The sequence below is a fragment of the Giraffa tippelskirchi genome, chromosome 4 (genome assembly GCF_054371585.1).
Source record: "Giraffa tippelskirchi isolate mGirTip1 chromosome 4, T2T-mGirTip1v1.2.pri, whole genome shotgun sequence".
Classification (NCBI taxonomy): Eukaryota; Metazoa; Chordata; class Mammalia; order Artiodactyla; family Giraffidae; genus Giraffa; species Giraffa tippelskirchi.
Genome location: NC_137278.1, coordinates 92,496,489 through 92,518,404, shown reverse-complemented (window position 1 = coordinate 92,518,404; position 21,916 = coordinate 92,496,489). Strand labels below are relative to the sequence as shown.

Genomic DNA, 21,916 nt, shown 5'->3' with positions numbered 1-21,916 from the left:
CTCTGCCTGTGGCTGTGAGGCATCCACACGCTCCCTACGAGGGTGTTTGCGAGCTGAGCACACAGAGGAGCGGAACCAGCACAGCGGCTCCTCCATCAGCCTGGAAGCAGAGACGCCTAGAGACGATGCTTCTCATCCGCAGGTTAGCCTCCTCCCCTGGGTGCCCGGATACAGAGCAACAGACACACTACTGTTGTCTATTCAGCGCAAGGTATATAGACACACACTTATGCACCTTCCGAGGCCCTTTAACTTGTTATACCTCAATATAAATGGAGCATCCAACCTAAATCGTAATACTCATTTCTGCTTAATCCACGGAGCCTCGTGGAGCCTTATTCTGCTCTCATGATCATGGAGAGCTGGGAGACGGCTGGCTGGTACTGGTGCACACAGAGGTTGTGAGCATCCTGATTGTGATGCGAGACTCTTGGGGGTGCTGCAGTCACAATTGTCACAGGGCTGCTTTGCAAGCACAGAGATGGCCCTAAAGGGGGGACAGCTGGGGATCTTCAAAACGGGGAGAAAGCAGCAGAGTCTCAGAATTTGCAAAGCAGTAAAGCATCGCTGGTTAAAGCACACTCTCTCCAAGACAGGTGACTGAAGTTCAGACTTGGGTACCACCACTTGACATTCAGCAGGTGACTCAGCCTCTGGAAGCCTCAGTTGGCTCACCTGTCAAACTGGGATACACGATGCACTTCATGGGGTGTTTAAAGGCTTAACAAGGACAAAACACACAAGATGCGTGTTTCAATACTTGGTATGTGGTAAGCCCATAGTAAAATGTGGTCGTCATTATTATTACTGCTGCTGTTATTGTCATGAAAATTCTCTTTTGAGTCTTTATGCTTGGAAATGAAAAAAGATTTGACTTTCCTCTCATCTTCTCTAACCCAGATTGAGCACACACTGCTGAATCCTGGTGGACCATCCACCCTCCAGGCCATGCAGAGGAGTTCAAAATGGAAGAGAGGGAAGAAGGTGCCCAAGACCTGGGTTAGAATCCATTGTCTCCCATCATCAGTGGCTCTGCAAGCATGGCCACCTTGCCTCCATGACAAAGCCCAGGCCACGGGTGGCAAGAATATTTTCAGAGGGAGTCAGAGGGAAATCTCAGAGGTGGTCACTCTCCATGGCCCAGTAGAGGGGGAGAACAATGGCATTCCTACTGCTGTCTCAGTTTCCTGAGGACAAGAGGAGAAAACCCCATCACTCTTGAAGTGATCCAGCAAGGGGTCTGTCAGGTTGGGTATGGGGGAGTCGGTACTCTAAAATCTCATCCCCCTTCAGTGGGCTTCACAAAGACCACATCCGCCCACCAGTGGACAGCCAACAAGGGTTCCTTCCCAGCATCACCTGCCCACTGCCACCCCAACACTCCTAGGTTTCTCCAATGCCCTGGGAGGCCAACTCAATGCTTTCCCAACCCCTACTGTGTACCTATCACATCTTTAAAGCATAAGGCTTGGCGAAAGAAAATTTTAAAATAGACAACTCTATATTTGATGCTTCATGAGTGTATCCCTTAGGAAAATCAATATGAAACTTTTTGCCCCTCTCAGAAAAACCAGTTTAGCTGCTAACCAGTGCTATTGAATTTACTGAGACTGCAAGCAAAAGTAGTTCTTGCACACAGCCCAAGCTGGTCCAGAATTGCCTGCTAAGACCCAGAGGGCAGAGAGCATGTGGGAAACTGTGCCCAGTTTCCTATGAACATGAGGAACTTGCTTTACTCGTACTACAAGGGGTCCCCCACTCTCACCCCACACACACACATGAGAGCAAGGTCTGGTGGGTTGATTCTGTTTAATAGACAGGGGTAAGCTCTGTGCAGCCTGAGGAACGTTAAAAGAAAAAAAAAAAGGATAATTCGTGTTGCTGCATTTATGTTTTGTCGTCCACTGATTTTGCTTCCAGGAAAGTCCACCACCCTGGGCCTAGTGACTCACAAATGAGACCTTTCCTTCCGGCGAACACAATGGTTGCTAATGTATCCAACTCACCAAAGTCAGAGTTTCACAATAGCATTATTTTCACGATGCTTTTATATTTATTAGAAAGGGTATTTATTTTTTAATCGCGTCAAAACTCTTTGGATGTCTTGGGTTTTTTTGTTTTTTTTCTTTTCCTTTCTTTAAGGACCCTGCATTTTGAGTTAAGGGCAGTAAATAGTAGCCAGTCCTGATTGGCCAACAGCTGTTTCTTTATGGGAACCTTACTTGCCAAGTAGCTGGACAGCGATACCCGCTTGGTATTCATGGGAAGTACTTGCCGAACAATAATGACAATAATTGCCTCTGATTCTTGTGTTTACAACACTGCCAAAGTATCATTAGGGCCTTATTTATAGATAATAATGCTTATTAATCACAAGTATTTGAATTTTGGAATGTATTAGATTAATATTCTTTTGTACCTCAGTTCTGTACTAATGCTGTGAAAGACATTTACTGAATGCAACTCATTGGGAATGCTTATTTTGAGCTGCAAAATAATGTGTGTAATTTGCAGGTGAAAGATAAAGAAATTGCATGGCTACCTCTCAGCAGTCTGCACCGTGATCAATGGCCAACGTGGAGAATTAGGCCCTGACTCTAAAACAAGAAAAGAAAGAAGCAAAATAGCCATCCCTAGAGGTATTATTTCCCAAAAAATCTTGTAAATTCTTATGACAGGAGAACTTCCTAATAATAAGTCTATTATCTTGTTTTGCCATAAATCTTCTGTGGATGGCATCATTTTATTGAAAGGGGTCTGGGGTAAAGACTAATTAGTGATTCTGCAACAATTCCACGTTGTGTAAGTTTTGAGAGGCTCAAGGGGGGAGAAAAGAGTACGATGACTAGTAACTGGAAATAGCAAAAGTACAGCCTTGTGTTTAACTGTCCAGTTGCTACATCTCCTTCACTTATTCATTAAATTTTTCTAGATGTTTAATTTTTGTGCAAGCAAACACTAACACTCTAAGTATTTCCTTATTTTTATGTGCATCTAGAAATAGGAATCATGAAAAATTTCAAAAGATCATCACACTTTTTCTAGGATTAACATTAATAAACAATTTCAGTTTGAGTAATAAAACAACTTTATAAATAAATATGAAGTATTACTTGCCCACAGTTTTCACCTAGCCACTCCATCCTGATATTATAGCAAACACGAAATCAGTAATATTTTTTTTCCGCCCAGCACACATTATTTGTTCTTGGAGTAGCTTTATGTGTTAGAATAATAATACTTCAGTAGTTTAATTAGATGAATGCAAAAAAAACTAGTTCCATAATTTTCCAGGAACTTTTGAGAAAGAAAGCAAAGTTTATGAATACAAATTCTAGGTGCTATTTTTAAAATAATACTTGCCACTAGAAATCTTTTTAAACATTGCCTATCATTAAGATTTACTAATGTTCTTTAAGCTGAACCCAAATCATGCTCAACCTTATCCTACTTTACCAAAGACTATTTTAAAATAGTCTATGGGCCTAATTACCACCTACAATTTATAATATTGTCCTGTCATATTTTTGTCCCTCACATAAGGGTAAAGAAATGACACCTTTGAATTAAAATTACACTGAGAAAATTGTCCTCCCTACAAGACCCTTGAAAATGTGTTCAGCACATGTTTCCAAGTCCAAGCATACAGGATTCTAATTCATTAAATGTATAATGCTAACATTTTAATCCACTGCTAAATGTAAATAACTTCAGCAATCCCAGTTGGGCTATTTAACATTAATTTAATGTATTTTATAATACGTGTGTGTGTCTCCTCTCATGGGGCTAAGTAGAAAGGTGAACAATTATCTAATAACTTCCATCAATGCACTCCACCAAACCTGGTAAGTCAGGCCCCTCCTCTCTTTTTATTTAGTTAAAGAGGGGCCCCTCCTCTCTTTTTATTTATTTATCTAGTAACTGTCTCACCTTGAGGTCCATTCAGGAGTGTGTTCTATCACTCCTAGTCAGTACAATGAAGAATCAGGCAAGACCTTCCAGAATCTGTTGCTAGCTTACAAATTTAATCATTATAGATAGCCAGTCTAGACTACTCAAATTTCACTCGCTCTTCTTTCTTTTTTTTTTTAATAGCTAGGCAGAAGGTTGTGCAGCAATGCCTGAATTCTTCAAATAATTAGTTAAATTCTCTCACTTATTTTGCCTTTGGTAGACATTGCCTAGTTCTCTCTTTAAAAGATGAGAGCAGTTAGATGAGGAAAGAGAATAAGGTTTTGAGAAAGCATAGATGCAGCTCACCTCAGTGTGTGTCACTGATGGTGTCTAAACAGTGAGGCTGAGTACCTGAAACTGTCCCCCCAGAGGTCCCTCAGAACCTCACTAAAGCAGACTCACCCAATGCTCACAGACTTGAAAAAAGGCAAAGTGGGGGAGAGAGAAAGAAAAGGCAGAGAGGGAGGGGGGAAGGAGTGGAGGGAGGAAGAAGATGGCTAGTCCATGAAGCTGGAGTTTAAATGTGAGACTATTAAGAAAATAATTCACTTCGAAAACTGCTTTCACAGAATAAGTTGGTCTCCACAAATATCCGAGCAGTTTTCTAAGAGCCTGGTTGGCTATGAAACTTGATATCTGTCAACATTTTATAGTTGCCCTGAGTTAATAAGCTCTTTTCCCTCGTTGCTGTAACTGACAAATTTTTTTAAAATTGCATCTTGGATGCCTACCTTCTGGAGAGTTGTATTTGCTATGTTATAGTTCTGTCTGCTTTTCGGCCACAGAACACCAAAGTATTTATTCTTACAAATCTTTCTATATATGTAACTTGAGCTTACTAAAACAGTCCTTTACTCACTTCATTAATTAAATCGACAGAAAAGATGCTTTTACACTTTCGGAGTGAATGACTCTTTATCCAAATTTTTGAATACACATTGTTCAATTTTAGATCATTATGTAGCATGTGTCTTTTCTGACCAAACCACACTATCATGTAGAAATCTTTCTAAAATAAAAGCCTAACTTACGCTTACAGTTGATTTAAAACCCCATCTAGAGTAAAATTCTTTTACTTTTTTCAACAATATTCTTCTTAAAAATTTTTTTTCATTTATGATATTTCCATCATTTTAACTTCAAATTTTTAACAGATTAAAAAACAAACCTCAAAACAGCACTTGGACTAAACTGATTTTTATTTTCCCAAGCTCGTCACTAATATTTAGATACCAAGGATGAGGCATCAATCTTTGAAATACTCTGAAATAAACAAGCAATAAATTACATGTGGGAATAAATGCCATCATAAACACCGTATATATATTTTCAGTAAAGAAATACACATTTACATAAACATAGAAAAGCTGATAAAATAATTTGTAATATCAGTAAAAATAACTCACTCGAGAGAGCTCCTTCTATCATAGTCTTAAAGAAAATTTCAAAACTTTATCATTCTGATTCTTTTTATCAATGAGAACAAATAACCCTTCAACCATAACATTAATGTATAATGTTTCTTTACATTTGCTCAGTGTGAAGGAGCACTTGGAGTCTTGCCAATGTATTCATTTTAATTAAAAAAAAGTCTTTGAAAATATAAAAATTCAAAATAATATCTAAAAAGAAGCAAATAAGTAACATGCCAACCCATATTACACAAATCATCTCAAGGATAAATATGTGCCTCCAACTTGCTTTCCCATTTCGAATTATCACTAGACTAGTGAATGTCTTTTAATGATAGAAAGGTCTACAGAATTAAACTACTTTAAAAATGTTTTCTTTACAGCAGGATGAAAAATAAACTAATGTTCTTTTTCACTGCATGCCGAATTTAATTTCTGTCATAAGACAATAGCATTTCATTTGCAGGGGGGAAAAGATGAAAAGTACCTGAATTTAGATAGAATGTTTATATTTTAAATTTTTAAGTATGATGCCTTTTTTATTTATGCAAAATGAGTTTTTTGTAGTGTTTTGAAAGGGAGCATGCTGAAAATATTAATATAGTGCATGGATTTTTTCTACTGACTCTTACGGTGTCATCTAGGGCTAGCACAATTTAGATTTCAAAAGAAATTTTAAATTTGTTTTCAATAGGGATAACATTTACTCTTTCTCTTATTTTAGGACTATCTGTGATAGAATGTATTGTTAATCATAGAAGTTTGGTATATTACACATGGGCATGTTATATGCAAATGTATTCAGTTGGGGTATGTATATATTTTGTTATGTTATGTACATAAACATCTACCCTCGTGCATATGTATATTTACATCATGTATAAATATGTGTATATTACCAAAGGGTCTTATACTGAAGGGGAGGAGGAGCTTTCGGGGGACTGCCATACAATATTTTAGTTAACTGTTCACTGAGGCTGTTTTCTATGAGAGTAATTAGGTTTCCTTTTTTCACAGTCCCCAAGGTGGGTGTTTATAGACATGGTTTAGTTATTACTGTTTTCCAAAAGGCTAGTTTTTTAATCTTACGTCTACATATGCTTTAAATAAATTAGTGGTTGCCCACCCCCTACCTTGTCCTTCTCTTAGGAAGGCCTATGGGCAAACATCTTGATAAATAATTCAAAGAAAAGCTAAACTTTGATTCCAAGAAACAAAGTTCACCTAGTTAAACACTGACATTTTACTATTAACATTCTTTACTAAAATTTAGCTGTCTATACAATATCTTATAAAAAAGGAGTGACAGATAGTATGATGATACTGGTAGGTGAGGGTCTTTGGAGGTAAGTGTGTGCAAATTTTACTTAGGGACTTTCTCCAGAATAGGAGGTCTTACAATGAATTGCCACTGAGCGTTAAACCACCTAATGTCCACCTAAATCCAAGAAACAAAAAATATATACCACCAGTATTTCCAAATTATTGAAAATCCTTAGGTGCACACATTAGGACAAAAAGAGGACACTAAAAGTATTTATAAAGTTTATTTTTAGGATCCTCTGAAAGTCATGTTATCAAAAATACAGTCGGGCAATTGGGTTCATATTCAGTGATGGAGAGAAATATTTAGCCTTTTTCTGAATTCTTCCTGCCTTGTGTTCTCCCTTGAGAGTTGAACAATCTGGATGGGGCTGGTTAACCTCGTAAGTAGGAGGAATTTCATTTGGCCCAAGATTTCTTCTATTAGTCTGCTTTTCTCTTTTCTAATAAGAGATAACTGACAGCCCTCTTTTGTATGAAATTATGGAAATCAGAGACTGGAGGAAGGGGGAGTCATTATTTCAGAACTGAAAAGGTGTGGGTGTCTTCACTCTTCACCCCCCAAAAAATTTTTCCCATCACTGGAAAGGAGCCAGCAAACTGGCCGGCTTAAAAAGTGATTTTTCAACTGGTTCCTACTTCTACTCTATGCTTCCAAACATAAAAACACCCTCCACGCAAGCCCTCTTCAAGGCCAAGATCCGAGAGGAAGCAGATACCCAAGCCCCTGAAACCCAGTCTCAAGGGCAAGCGGGAGCCTGGGAAGGATCTCGGCCGCACTTCTCAGCGAACACTGTCCCTTTTGGGCTCCCCCAGCTCATGTGAGTCTGGGGATCCGTGAACATCCTGGGACCCCAAGAGGGATCTCGCCGGTCTCAGAAGGGATGAAGGCGAGGATGGAGTCACCTGCGTGGGGGCGGGGGAGCTCTAGGCGGCAGATTTACATCTCAAGGCTGCACCAGCGCATTCTTCACCACCTCCTGCCCTGCCCTGCCCTGCGCGCGCACCGCACGCCCACGCACGCCGCCCGCGCACACGCACACCCCGCAAGCGCGCACACGCGTGCACACACCCCCAATGCACACATCGCGCGCGCGCACACACACACACACACACACACACCGATCACGCATGCGGCAAGCACACCTACTGACTCGGACACACACTCCGCAAGAGCGCACACACCCCCAACGCACGCATACACGCACACTGCACACACCCCCGACACACACACCGATCACGCACGCCGCACCCACACATACCGGGACACACACCCCGCACGTGCACACACGGGCGCACACACATACCGATCACGCACACCGCACTCACACACACCCAGACACACATACCGATCCCTCACACGCACGCACACCCGCCCGTACGCCGCTCCGAGCCGCTCTCCTCCGCAGGGAGGTCCCCCCGGTGCCGGGTACTGCCCTGCTCCCCGGCCTCCGGAGCCAGCGTGCCGGGAACAAGGCGCTGGGCCGCGGGTTCCAGTGGTGGTTGCCAGGCGCCAACCGTAGAGGGGCCAGGAGCCGGGAGGAAGGCCGGGGAAGAGTGGCCGGGCGCGCCCCTCGCCGTCCTCCTGCCGTCCCCCCTCCGCAGCCGCCGGGCCCGGCGCGGCCGTGGGCAGCGCGTGAACCCCACGCGGCCCGGTCTCCTGGGCTCGTCCGGCGCCGGCCTGCAGGGGGCGCCGCTCGCGGGGCCTTGGCCTCGGGCGCGGAGGAGGGGCCGGGTAGCAGGCGCCGAAGCAGGCTCGGCCCCGCGTCCCCGGAAGGTGCGCGGAGCCGGGAGGCTGATGCTCGCCCACGGGTGACGGCGCTCTCACACTTGTCACCGCCTAGCCCGCTCTCGGGTCGCGCGGCAGGAGGAGGCATGGGCGCTGCCGGGGAGCCCACCTCCTGGCCGGTGGGCTCCACCTGCCTGCTCGGAGCTCGGGGTGGAAAGGGGAGCTTGTCTCTCTGGCTTGGCCGCGCGGGGGCTTCGGAAAGTTTTCTACCACCCGAGGGACGGAGGCGGAAGAAGCGCGAGCCTGCTGCCAGGCTGGGACAACCCGAAAGCACCAGAAGCGTCGCCAGCCAGCAGCACCCCCGGCGTCCCCGGCAGTCACCCCTTTCCCTGGCCCGGCTGGACCGGGAGCCGGAGAAACCTGGCAGTCCCGCCGACCGCCTGGTGGGCTCCGCGCCGCGACCCGCGGGAAACGCGCGCCCTGCGGCGTCGCTGGAGACGGACGATGGGGTCACGATCCCAGAGGAACGGAGCTACGTCCTCGCAGGGCACGGGGAGGGGGGAGGTCCAGGGCCCCTGCAGATGCTCCAGGGGGGCGCCCGGGCCGAGAGTGCCTTCGGAGCGGAGCCTCGAACTCCAGGGGTGCCCACGTCCCTTTCTCACTCCAGATGTTCAGCTGAGCTCGGGGTGAGGACTGTCCCCCGTTCCGATCTGGACCCAGCAGCCAAGGCCAAAGGTGTGCAGATTTTTTTTTAAGACCCACCCACATCTTATAAATGTGAGATTGTTATCAGACAGCCCAGATTACTTAAAGCGTACCATTTCTCCGCGATCCAATTTTATTAGGATTTACTCTCATTTGTGCTGGGCTTCTCTGGGGAAATAATGCTTTGATTAATGTAATCCTGGCCCAGGATCTGCCACATGCCCCTCGCCCCTCTCCCAGGAGAAAGGGCCTGTTTGACAAACAATGACAGAGCTGCAACTCTTGCAATCTGGCCCACACCTTTGGGGGCGGCGAGGAAGAAGGTAACACGCGATCCCACGCCGTTTGCTAAATGCAAGGGTGAGAGGAGGGAGCGGGCTCTGCGAGGGGCGAACTTTTCAGAAGCAAAGCCCCGGGGCTCCGAGGCGCGGGGGCTCCTGGAGAGGTACTCTCGGTGGGTGCGCGCCTGGATCCTGTGCGAGCCTGCCCTCCGCTCTCTCCGACCGTCTGCCTCTTTGTCCACAGCCACAGGCCTCGGCGACCGGGGAATCTGCGCGCTCCGCGTGGGCAGCCCCCGGACCCAGGGTGCGTCCACAGCGCCCACGCGCGGCCCCCAAGCACTTTGAGAGCAGGTCTTAGGGGAGAACCAAGCGCCAACCCGAGGCGCCCCACCGCTGCCAGAAACCTGGAACCCGGGGCCGAGCCTCAGCGGCTCCCCTCCTTCCTAGACGCCCGCACCCCTCTGGCAGTGCACACACGCACACAATGTGGATGCGCGGGGACCTGCGCTCGCCGCTGCGGCTGGCCGAGAGCGGGCGCCCCCTTCCCGCTCCCCTTCCTCCGGCGCCGCCCGGCCCCCGCCCCAAAGGAGAACAGCTCAATTACGAAAGGAGCGAAGGAAGAAATCACGGGCTCCGAGATGCCCGCCGACGCTCCTCGAGTCCCCGTCTTAGGCGCCCGGTCCCCACCCCCACCATCCCCAGCTCGCGGAGGGCGGGGGCGCGGCGGGGCGAGGGGTCCTACCCCGCTCCGCCAGAACAAAGCCCACCGCGGGAGCTCGCGGCCGCGCACCGAGCCGGTGACAAAGGAGGGCGGGCGGTGCCGAGCTCCACGGCCAGGCTCCGCCGGCGGCGGCGGCGGCGGCGGGAAGGAGGCCTCTAAGGAGATGCCCAGCCCTCCCCGGGCTGCGGCAGGTCGCCGCGGTGTCCCCGGTGACCGGTTAGGGTGACTCAGCGTTTCCCTACTCTCCATCCCGCACCCGTTCTGGACGCTCTCCCCCCAGTGCGGCTGGATCGGCTCTTCTCCGTCCCTCTCGCTTTCTCCCCCACCCTGCTCCTACCCTTCTCTTTCTCCCCGGCCCTTTTGCTTTTAATCGCTTTCCATTTTTCTTTTTCCATAGAAAAGCAAGGCTAATTCGACTTCTGAAGGCCTCTCTGGGTGTTCAGATAACAGTCTCAAAGTCCTTGAGGACAGTGTTTATGGAGAAAAGGGGAGTAGTGGGTCCCCTTCATTTTATTATGCAAACAGTGCTCTCAATAAAATAAAATGCAGTCTAAGGAAGCGGAGCTTGGCCTTGGGACCCCCACAAGCCTCTCCCCTTGCCAGAGAAGCGGCTTCGCAGGGTCGCACATCACAGCAGGGGGCGGCAGGGGTACCTTGCCGCCGGGAAGAGAGGCCCCCAAGGCGAACCTTCCTAGGGAACGCCCCAGTCTGGCTTCCTAACCCTGGAAAGGAGTCGCTTGCCAGATCCCAGCGCTGACATCCTAGAGTTTTTCAGGTTTAGGAGACTTTAATCGTCACTGTTTTTCCAAGTGAATTTTTACTTGTTTAATTTCTGCGATGTGGATTTCAAATAAAGGGAACACAGCCTAAGCCATTTGGACCATACATGTCTTGACTTCCGGAGGTTTTCTGCACTCTGATATAATATTAAAATCTGACGTCTGTCCAGCAGCACTGTAAGCTTGGGTTCCTCCCCTTAGGCTCTCCTGGGCAACCAAGCTCCCTACCTCGAAATCTGGGGGGAGGAGGTGGGCCTTCAAAACTGTAAGCAGACACAAAACTTTTAACTGGGGACTAACCAGCCCCAGTTTGCATGAAGCTACCGTGAGCAAGTTCTACTACCAAAGTCTCTTTGCCAGATATTTCACGGCTGAAATTACATTGCTGCAAACCAAGGAGTATCTGAACTAACAGATACCAGTGAGGACTGGAACTGTATTCTAAAAGTGAACAAAACAGCCGACCTTTCTTGAAGACCCCCTAAGGCTGGTGGTCCAGGATAGGGAGGGAGCAGGGCAGTGAAGTGGGAGTTTTCATATTCACAGGAGAGAACAGGCTACAGAAGCAGCATTTGGGGAAAATGCCCAAAAGAGCAGCCTCCAGCCTGATGAGCTGTGATCTGCACCCAGCTCCTCAGACAATAGCTAAGTTCAAGTGTCAAAAAATCGAATTAAAAAAAAAACCCACCCAGAGGCATCCAAGTGCAAGAATTGTTTCCTAGTAAGCCACAAAGACTCATCCATCAGGGGACTACCTAGTTCCAACTCAGGAGAAGTTGTATAGGGAATTTGGGGGGTTCTGGGCCAAGGGTGTCCTCAAGAAAGAGAATTATTTCTGTTAAGGCCACAAACTTGGGGGGGGGAAATCCAATCACCCCCGCTGGCAAAGCTGAGTTAATATTTTGTTTTTCAAAACACAGACACAAAAACACCACGTTGACCTTGGAATATTTTTCTAGCTAGACCTACCCACATGTTTTTGTTAATAAATCATCATCGTAACTCCAGTCCATCAGCTGGGCTCTCAGTTACCTAGCCCTGCGAATTTAAATTCTAAGAAGAACATTGTGGGGGCGAGGGTTGAAGGGGGACAGGCCAGAATAGTCCATCATGTAGTGTCAGCCACGGCTTCCCTAGCGATTGGTAGCTTTCATTACCAGACTTGTCAGGTGCATGAATGCAGCTACCGTGGGCAAACTGTGGGAAATGGGTTATTTTTAAAGCATACACTCGACTGCCAACTTATCATATCTTCTTAACTTAGGTCCCACAATCTGAGATAGTCTGTAGTTTAAAGCTTTCCTATACGCATCAGAAGAAAAGCTTCTTACTTTAGGGTGAGAGAGCACAGTGTCTGACTTGATCATTGCTCCTTCCACCCCGTCTAAGAAAACCAAGTGCTTGCTCCTTTCCTACAGATCAGATTAGTCAGTTATCAAAGCGATACGAAGAAGAACGAGGGGGAGCCATTGGGACGCTTCCAAAAACTTAGCAAGATGGAGAAATAACTCACCCACCACCAAGCCAGGCGACAAATGCTCTTCTCCACCTAAAAGCTACTGTTGAAGAACCCCTTCCTTTGTATACAGCACACAGTGTGGGTAGAGAGTACGTAGAACATTTTAATTTGTAAATGCTAATGGCAAATGGCAGTGTGCTTCTACACTGCCTCGGTATCGGAAGGAGCACTTTATTGCTCTCAAATGGGAGCAAGTGAGTAAATACCCACTTTGTATTTTGTACACTTGACCCAGGTAGTGTTCTTCATTCTCTCATTTGGCAAAAGCAATTGCACCATCCCCAACAATTAAAAGTCTGTAGCTTGGCCCGGCTCTTTGGATCTTAATTCATATCCAGCTTGATTGTTTTCACCTCCAAGTCGTTACAGAATGTTAACATGGTCTCTAATATGCCAGTTCTCGAATTAACTTGTTGCTTTACCCAGAATTATTATTTTCTATTTCTTTTACTTTAGATAACCTAAGAATGTAGATATCATGAGAAACAAGGTTTTTTTTTTCTTACAGGCTTTTTTTAAAAGTAACTTTGCAAAAAACGAATGTACGCAGCAGTCAAGATAGGAACATCCCAGATCTCCTGAAAAGTGATACCGAAAATTATGCTACAAATATGTACTGAGTCTTTAACCATTGTTTTGCAAAATGCCCGGCTAAATAGAAAACTTGCCTTTTTCCTTAGTAATTTAAAAAAATGCATTCAGCAGCTCAGGGCATGCAAAGTAACCTAAAGCTTTGAGGCACTGGTCTAGCGCCTGTGGCTCTCCCCCAGAAATCTTTTGTCTGAAATGTCCAGACAGCTGAAGAAAAAGCAATGTTTGGGTTCAGATTACACAGTTTCTTCCATTTTCTACTTTGTGCTATTTGCACAAACCTGCCTGTACATTTCCTGACTCTAAATGTTAGAGCTGTCGGATAAAAATCCTGGAATTAAAATCTTTTTCAATGTGCTCCCTTGCATATGTTACTCACATAATTTCCAACCCTCCTAGATGAAATACCACTTACACCCAAACCTTTACTTTCGCAAGTTAGTTTCAAAGAAGAACTTCTGGCTGGATCCTGGCTGGCTTAGAGTCAAGTTCGAAAGAATAAGGTGTCTCTCCCCCTCCTGCAGAGCCCCCAGCCCAGAGCCCTTCCTCCAGGCTCCATGACACACAGGTGCCAGGAGCTGCTGAACCGTGGAAACCAGCTTCTCACTTCCAGTCACTCACAGCTCCCCTTTCCAAATCTCCTTGGGGAAACTGTTAGTGACAAACTGACTAATTCCTCAGAACTGGGTAGCATTTGCCCTTCACTATTTTAGGAAGTTTTCCTCGAATCTTTTCATCCTTCACCACAATAAAGTTCAGTCTTCCTTGGCTGTATCTAAAAATCTCTAAGCAGAAACCCTGAGCTCTGTGAAAACTTTTCTGCAACTGTGTTAAGTCGTATTGTACTAAAAAGTTTCAAGCCCACAGTGACCTCTTACCATCGGCTATTTCGTATTTCCTTTTCCCTAACAAGACCTTCAAGGATAAATTCAGAATCTTGCCTCAATCAGAGGAGGTGCCAAGATTTAAAGGCGCCTTTATATATCGAATGGAGTAAAAGAGATCCAGGAAGCCTAGACTAAGTCTCCAGGAGCTGGGGTTTTATTTAGAAGTCAAAGCCTGCCTCAAGTTGAAGACCGTTCACCATTTAATAGATAATACCTTTAGAATACATCTTTCTCTTCTTGACTGTTTCCCCAAAAATACAACCTGAAAGGTGACCTGTGGAGTAGGTTACCGCATGCCCCTAAGAATTTTGCGAAGCGTTTCTGCTTTCACTGCCCAACTCTGTTTTCCATACTTATATCCTCTTCACAGAAAGACATGGAGGAATACTGTTTTAAGCCGGTTTTCCTTTCCCAGGCCATTTCACAGACGGGGCTGAGTGGGAGATGGGGCGGTCATTGTCCCCCTATTTTAAGGCCCTGTGTTATGCAGTGAATTCGCTCCTGGTTGTGAACATGCATAGAAAGGTAGGGACCATTTGTGCATTTGGCAAGTTTAGCTTTTGAAAACAGCTACATTTTACAGCGTACCTAAGACGAGTCAGTGCGCCCCCTGCTGACAAGTCAAGATTGCGACTCCTGAGCACTTCCAAAGTTTATTTTGTTCAGTAAACCGTGTCATATAAAATTAACAACAACCAATAAAATTAGCTTATATGTTTCAACTGTAAAAGTCCAAAACAAAATAAAGCTAGTTTTGGTGGCGCTAGAAATCTCTAGCTTGGCTTCTTCTCTTTGGCTGAGCCACGGTCCTTTTATCTAAAGCCCAGTGCACAAACATATAGCTTAATGTGGCCAGTGTTCTTCCTTTTCTTTCTCTCTCTATGGCAACCAATATGCTCTGCTCAGAAATGTTCCCCATCAAGGAAACAAATGATCTTCAGGGAGCAGCTCTATATGGCATCTGGTCCAATGGAGCACAGAGAGTTAACCTCAGTCAAAAGCGACGCTGCCAAGCACGCAAACAGGGAGTGGAAAACTGGCGATCCTTACCCCTCCCCAACTGAAAACTCTTCCTCCCTCCTGACAAACCATTTCATTGATCTGGCATCAACTGTTTCCAGAGAAATTACAAATTTCCAATTGCAAGGTGTTCTGGAGACAAAAGTGCAATCATATTCCAGCTATTTGATGCTACTACCCCACCACCACCACCACCCCAGAGGCTCGATTTCCTCTGAAAATAACAAAACCAAGAATCTTTTAGCATCCTCTCCAGCCTATTTCACTAAAGTAAGGTGCTCACACGGGTTTGGACTTGGCCTAGCTAATTCCACCATCCAATTTTCTCTAATTATCTGCAACTAGCAAGTAACTGTACCCTTCATTTTTACTAAAAGCCAGGGACCAGAGGCAAGGGGGTGGGGTGGGGAGAAGCAAGGGCAGCTGTCAAGAATAGCAAACACAGTAAACCACTAAAGCTCCAGCCTCCCTTGGGAATAAAGTGTAGGGTGTCCTGGTTAGTTTTGATTGATCACCCTCTTTCTGATGGACTTTCACTACCGAGGTGAAAGTCTGCAGTTTGCCGCCTGCTAGCCAGACGCGGCGATAACCAGGGGGGCACCGACTTCCTGCCTCTTCTTCCTCCCCTGCTCCTTCTTCTCCACCTCTCTGCCCTCCCTTTGCCAAGCCCCCCCCCACTCCACCCCTCTTCTCCCAGCAGGAATCCCCCACCCCAATCCCAGGCAGGCACACGGAGTTCAACACATCAGCATTAGCTGTAGAAAAGGGGCTTCTTCCCCTCTAGTCCAGATTTTCTGGGGGGGAAAAAAAATCCAAAAGCAAGAAATATGTATGCTACTGCGTGCTTCATCATCACTTCTTTTCTGGGCCTTCCTTTTTCCCTAACAATCAACAATTAAAATTAATAGCACTCTCCTCCTCCTCCCCAGAGGAAAAAAAAAAAAACGTAAAGTGCCTTGCTGTGGCGATCCCTGGAAGGAGTCCACCTTTTATGTAATATTTTCGGAGGGCTGGGTTTTTGAACTCTCCCCCCAACACTGTTCCTCTTCCTTCCTTCAAAACAGCTGCCCGCGAGCCCTCTCTCGTCCCAAGCCTTGAAAATAAGCCCCCAAGCCTAAGAGAGCCTACCGAAAACGAAAAGGAAGGGCAGAAACGAGAACGCAAGGAAAGAAAATGAAAGCACTTACCGAGCAAACTTCCAGGATTAGATTTTAAAATAAAGGAAGAAGTTTTATTTAAAAAAAATAAATAAGATGACTGGTGGGGGGAAAAGACATACTCTCAACTCCCCAGAAGCGGTACCTCCTCAGTCTTCTCTCTCCTCTGACTCCTCTAAGCCCGGCTCTCCACTCGTCTATTATTTTCACCAAAATATATGAAAATGTATGCAAATGAAAGTCAGCACTAACTGTTCTCCCCTTGTTATATACTTTGGATTTTTTTTTTCCAGACAAAACAATCACACTCGGCAGAGGGAGGGGGCGGATGGGTGGGGCTGGGGAGCGACTGGAGAACTAAGTACGCGGAGGCGGAGGACCGAGGGGACCCAGCTCGCAACAGAAGTGCATTTCTGATTTCGAGGAGCGTGGCGTTTTGGGGGGCTTCCCGTACGCGCACATACCCTCCTTGAAAAGAAAGAAAGTGGATGTGTTTGCGGAGGCGCTCTCCCGTTTCAGCAGGCCACCTGAGACTGCTTTTGAAAGCATGTACTGTGAAATTCATAGCGGTAATTTAGACAAAATCCTCACTGTATATTAATGAAAGGGGCCCCATGGCTCTGTTCCTACCCTCCCCATTCAGTGTAAACAAAACCACGAGACTCTCTCGGTTTTTGAGTCGGATCCAAGCAAAATCGGCAGGAAAGGAAAACACGGGGTGCTGGCACCGACTATTCAAACGCCTGCACCTGGAGATCTCAGATTTATTGAATGAAATCTGTGTTCCATCTTCCATGTATACATACACGCATACATAAATAGGAAAGGGAACCTTAAGGGGACGCAGAGGTAAAATTCCGTTCTGTCTGGGGTTTGGTTATCGCTGCCCTTCAGGTCTATACCTTAGCAATAATGGATCCACTAAAACCCACCTAGGAGGGCATCTCTCCCCCTGCATGCAGGAGAGGGACCACATCGCACACAAGTGCTCCGCGACCACCATTCATCATGAGACTTCGCAAGGGCTTCAAGGCTGCGGCTAAGCTGGGGAGCTTCGGACCTAACCGAGCACCCGCCCCCCGCCCCCCGCCCCCAACTAACTGCGCGCGGCAGAGGAATTATTCGCCGGAGAAGGGCAGCCCCCAGCACCCCGGCGGCTCCGCGTCTGCGTCCAGGGAGGCCAGGGTGCGGGGTGCACGCGCACGCACAGTCATTAGGGACGATGTATTTATTGAATGTCCGAGTCGGGTTAGTTCACTGGAAATCCCCGAGGAGGGTTCAATTTGCCCTTGTTTTCGTTGCCACTTTCTCTTTTTTCTTGGTTCGCTGAGGCTCCTCTGTGCAGCGTTTCCGCTCGGCCGAGTCCCCCACCCCCGCTCCTCCCGCCCACCCCGCGCGCTCCCCCCTCCCGGCCCCCTTAACTCTTTCCGCCGGGCTAGACTGCGATCGCGCTCCTCGCCGCCAGCCCCAGCCGCGCCGCAGACCAGCCGAGGCCGGAGAGACAGAGAAAGCCCCCACCGTGCCTAAGAATAGTGAGCCCAGGCGAAATACCACTAACAGCCACCGCACGGAAATAAAGAAACGCACACCCGCACCCGCACCCGATGTGAGCGGTGGAGGGCGCGGCTGGGGGCCCGCTCCCCTAGGCCGCTCCCGCTGCGGCAGGCTTCCCGACGCCTCGGGGCGGGGGGGAGGGGACACACTTACGGTGTGTCTAGGGGGGAAGGTCGGCCGATCTCTCCGCCGCCCGTGGGCACCCCCGACTCGCAAGGGCACGCGCGCTCCTCGCAGGAATCCCGGCGGAGGGGCGGGGGAGGAGAGGCGGGGGTGGGGAGCGCGCGGCGGGCTGCGGTCCGTCTCGCACGCGCGGGCCCCGCGCCGGTCCCGGGCTGCCGGTCTCCCAGGCGATGGCATCCGAGACCTTAAACAAAGGGGGCCGCCGCCGCCGGCGCGAAGCGGCTGCGGAAAGTCGCGGTGGCTGATTTCCAAGGAGCGTGGCTGCGACCCGGGCTTTCGGCGCCGCGAGCTCCCTCTTCCTACCCCCGCCTCGGTAGGGACGGGGGACTGCCAGTGAAGGGAGAAGGAAACTTTGAAACCGCTGGGGACACGGCTGCCTATAGGTATTAGCGTGAATGGCGCGTCCTTGCCGCGCGCGGTACGAATCTCCGGGATGCGGTGGGGGAAGGGGAGGGCGGCAAGACGCAGTACCAGGTGGACTGTGGAGGTTGCTATTTTTCGCGATTTTTCCCTCTACGATCTCCTTCTGACTCCCTCCCTCCCCTGCCTGTCCCCCTCCCCGCCGTTTCTCCTCTTTCTTCTCCCCGCCACACCCCCCCCGCCGCCTCCCCAGAACTATTGCGCTGCCCAGAGCCCAGGAGGGATGGCCAACGTCTCGGCCGGACACTAAGAGTTAAGATGTGGCGGAGGGGGCGGCGGGGGAGGGGCGGAGAGGAGAAAGTGGCGAGCGGGAGGGAGGCGGCTCGGGGAGGGTAAGGGAGGGGGAACGACAGATTTCCAGCTTCTACGACGCTCTGCCTAAATTAAAAAGCAACCAATCGGAACCGCCGGAAGGGGGGCCGCGCGTCCTGAGCCAGTCATTCCGGGGCTGCCAGTCACCCAGCGGGTAGCCAATCAGCGGGGGCCCCGGTGCTCGACTTCCTTGTGTTTGGGAAAGTGTGGTGGTGGGTGCGCGCTCGCGGCGGAGGGTAAACATTCGACAGTCCCCGCTCGGAGAGGGAGGGACAGAGAGAGGACTGTCAGATCAGAGCCGAGCGGGCGAGCGAGAGAGGGAGAGAGGAGAGAGAGGGAGGGAGCGGGAAGGAGCGAGCGGGAAGGAGCGAGGGAGAGCGCGCGAACCGGGGCGCACGGCGAGCTCCCCCCCGGCAACTCCGCTCCCGCACGGCCAGCGCGCGCGCCGTCGGTGCAGCCTCCGCGCCGTGCGTCGTGCCCACTGGAGTTGGTTGTGTATCAAGGATCCCCTATATGCACACACACACCTCCACCTCTACCAATGCACTCTTCTTCTTCTTCCTCCTCATCCTTCTCCAGACCTCTGCTGGGAAAAAAATAAAACAACCCCAACCGTCAGCAGCAAGGTAACAGAGAAACGCGACCTCGTGTTTTCGCCTGTGCAGCTTTTTCCTTGTTATATTTGCCTCCTACTCTCTGCCCAAAAGGAAAGATGTCCCATCAGACTGTGACTGTCGTGAGGAGAATGAAAGAGGACTCTTGTTTCAGAGGCAACCGAGAGCTCCGGCAATAGCAACTTCAGAGCAATGCACCAGCGCGAGAAGTTTTCCTAGGACAGAGCAAACTCGAGCCGAGAGGACCGGAGGGGGAGAGCGGGAGCCCGCGTCTCCGCTCGGCACGCGAGCGGCCAGCACCACCACGCTTTCAAGGACAAAAAAAGTTTTCCTCCTCCAAGGGGAGACGAGCAAAGGGCGTTCCCGAGGAGGCGGCGAGGAGCGGCCGGTCGTCCGCGCTGTGGTCCAGCAGAAAGGAGCGGCTTCTTTTCTTTGTTGCCTCCCGTGAAGTCGCCACTTAGCAGGTGGACCGGGCCCTGCGCCCCGGGCAGAGTCCGCGCTCGCCCGAGGACCGGAGGAGGAGGAGCGCCGGTCGGTGCGCTCGGCCCGAAGAGCCCCGGCGCAGGCCCGCGCCCCTCCCGGAGAGCCCCGCTGGAGCGAGCCGCTCGCGCCGGGGCTGGGGGGCGGCCACGACCCCCCCTGAGGGGGGCGGCCACGGAGCGCGCCCCGCCGAGAAGCGAGCCCCCCTCCCCGGAGCGCGGCTCCTGCGGCGGCGGCTGCTGACCAAGGCCGGCCAACGACCCCCGCGCCCTGCCCAGCGGCCTTGCAGCTGCACCCGGCTGCCGCGGCGGCGGCGGCGGCGGAGGCGGCGGCGGGGCCGGCTGGGGCCCGGGGCGGGGGCGGGGGCGGAGCGGGGGGAGGCGGCGGGAGGCGGGGGGGGGCGCGGCGGCGGCGGCGGCGGTGGCGGCTGTGGGGTGGCGGGAGAGGAGCGGCATGGCCACGGCAGCTTCTAACCCCTACCTGCCGGGGAACAGCTTGCTAGCGGCCGGCTCCATCGTCCATTCGGACGCGGCGGGGGCCGGCGGCGGCGGGGGCGGCGGGGCGGGGGGCGGGGGCGGCGGGGCGGGGGGCGGCGGTGGCGGCATGCAGCCGGGCAGCGCGGCCGTGACCTCGGGCGCCTACCGAGGGGACCCGGCCTCCGTCAAGATGGTGCAGAGCGACTTCATGCAGGGGGCCATGGCCGCCAGCAACGGTGGCCATATGCTGAGCCACGCGCACCAGTGGGTCACCGCGCTGCCCCACGCCGCCGCCGCCGCCGCCGCCGCGGCCGCCGCCGCCGTGGAGGCCAGCTCGCCGTGGTCTGGCAGCGCCGTGGGCATGGCCGGCAGTCCCCAGCAGCCGCCGCCGCCGCCGCCGCCGCAGGGCCCCGACGTGAAGGGCGGCGCGGGGCGCGAGGACCTGCACGCGGGCACCGCCCTGCACCACCGCGGGCCGCCGCACCTCGGGCCGCCGCCGCCGCCGCCGCCGCACCAGGGCCACCCCGGAGGCTGGGGGGCCGCTGCTGCCGCCGCCGCCGCTGCCGCCGCCGCCGCCGCCGCCGCGCATCTCCCGTCCATGGCCGGCGGCCAGCAGCCGCCGCCGCAGAGTCTGCTCTACTCGCAGCCCGGGGGCTTCACGGTGAACGGCATGCTGAGCGCGCCCCCGGGCCCGGGGGGCGGCGGCGGCGCGGGCGGCGCGGGGGGCGGCGGCGCGCAGAGCCTGGTGCACCCGGGGCTGGTGCGCGGGGACACGCCCGAGTTGGCCGAGCACCATCACCACCACCACCACCACGCGCACCCGCACCCGCCGCACCCGCACCACGCGCAGGGGCACCCCCACCACGGCGGCGGCGGCGCGGGGCCCGGACTCAACAGCCACGACCCGCACTCGGACGAGGACACGCCGACGTCCGACGACCTGGAGCAGTTCGCCAAGCAGTTCAAGCAGCGGCGCATCAAGCTGGGCTTCACGCAGGCCGACGTGGGGCTGGCACTGGGCACGCTGTACGGCAACGTGTTCTCGCAGACTACCATCTGCCGCTTCGAGGCCCTGCAGCTGAGCTTCAAGAACATGTGCAAGCTCAAACCGCTGCTCAACAAGTGGCTGGAGGAGGCGGACTCGAGCACCGGCAGCCCCACGAGCATCGACAAGATCGCGGCGCAGGGCCGCAAGCGCAAGAAGCGGACCTCCATCGAGGTGAGCGTCAAGGGCGCGCTGGAGAGCCACTTCCTCAAGTGCCCCAAGCCCTCTGCGCAGGAGATCACAAACCTGGCCGACAGCCTGCAGCTCGAGAAGGAGGTGGTGCGGGTGTGGTTCTGCAACCGGAGGCAGAAGGAGAAGCGCATGACGCCGCCCGGGATCCAGCAGCAGACGCCCGACGACGTGTACTCGCAGGTGGGCCCGGTGAGTGCCGACACGCCGCCGCCGCACCACGGGCTGCAGACGAGCGTGCAGTGAAGGCCCAGGCGCCGCCGCTGTCACCCCGCCGCCCCTGCTGCGCCGGGCCGGGCCGGGCCGGGCCGCCCTCCCCTCCGCCCAAAGACAGGCCTGCCCGCCCTTGGGGGAACGGAGAGGGGCGCACCGAGGAGACGCTGTTTGAAGTCCAAGGAAGGAGGGGCGAAGCAAGCAAACAAAGCCTACAAATGCCCGGACAGTTTTACAGACACGTAGATGACAAAACCGGGAGAAAAAGGGGCGATCCTGAGGTCTCTTTCTACTGTGGTGGTGTTTCGTTTTCTTGGTTTTCTTTTTAAAGAAGGGTGGAGATGCCAAGCGC

General features: G+C 51.4%; 1 protein-coding gene across 1 annotated transcript; it reads left to right on the top strand.

Annotated features, from left to right (window-relative positions):
- Positions 1 to 20,094: 20,094 nt before the first annotated feature.
- On the top strand, positions 20,095 to 21,597 carry POU3F3 (POU class 3 homeobox 3). The gene has a single exon (XM_081483249.1). It carries the CDS (start codon positions 20,095 to 20,097, stop codon positions 21,595 to 21,597), a length of 1,503 nt encoding a protein of 500 aa, XP_081339375.1.
- The last annotated feature ends 319 nt before the right edge of the window (positions 21,598 to 21,916 follow it).

What these genes read in the sequence shown, in the direction of transcription:
- POU3F3 (XM_081483249.1), top strand. Translation starts at nt 20,095, where the DNA reads ATGGCCACGGCAGCTTCTAACCCCTACCTGCCGGGGAACAGCTTGCTA.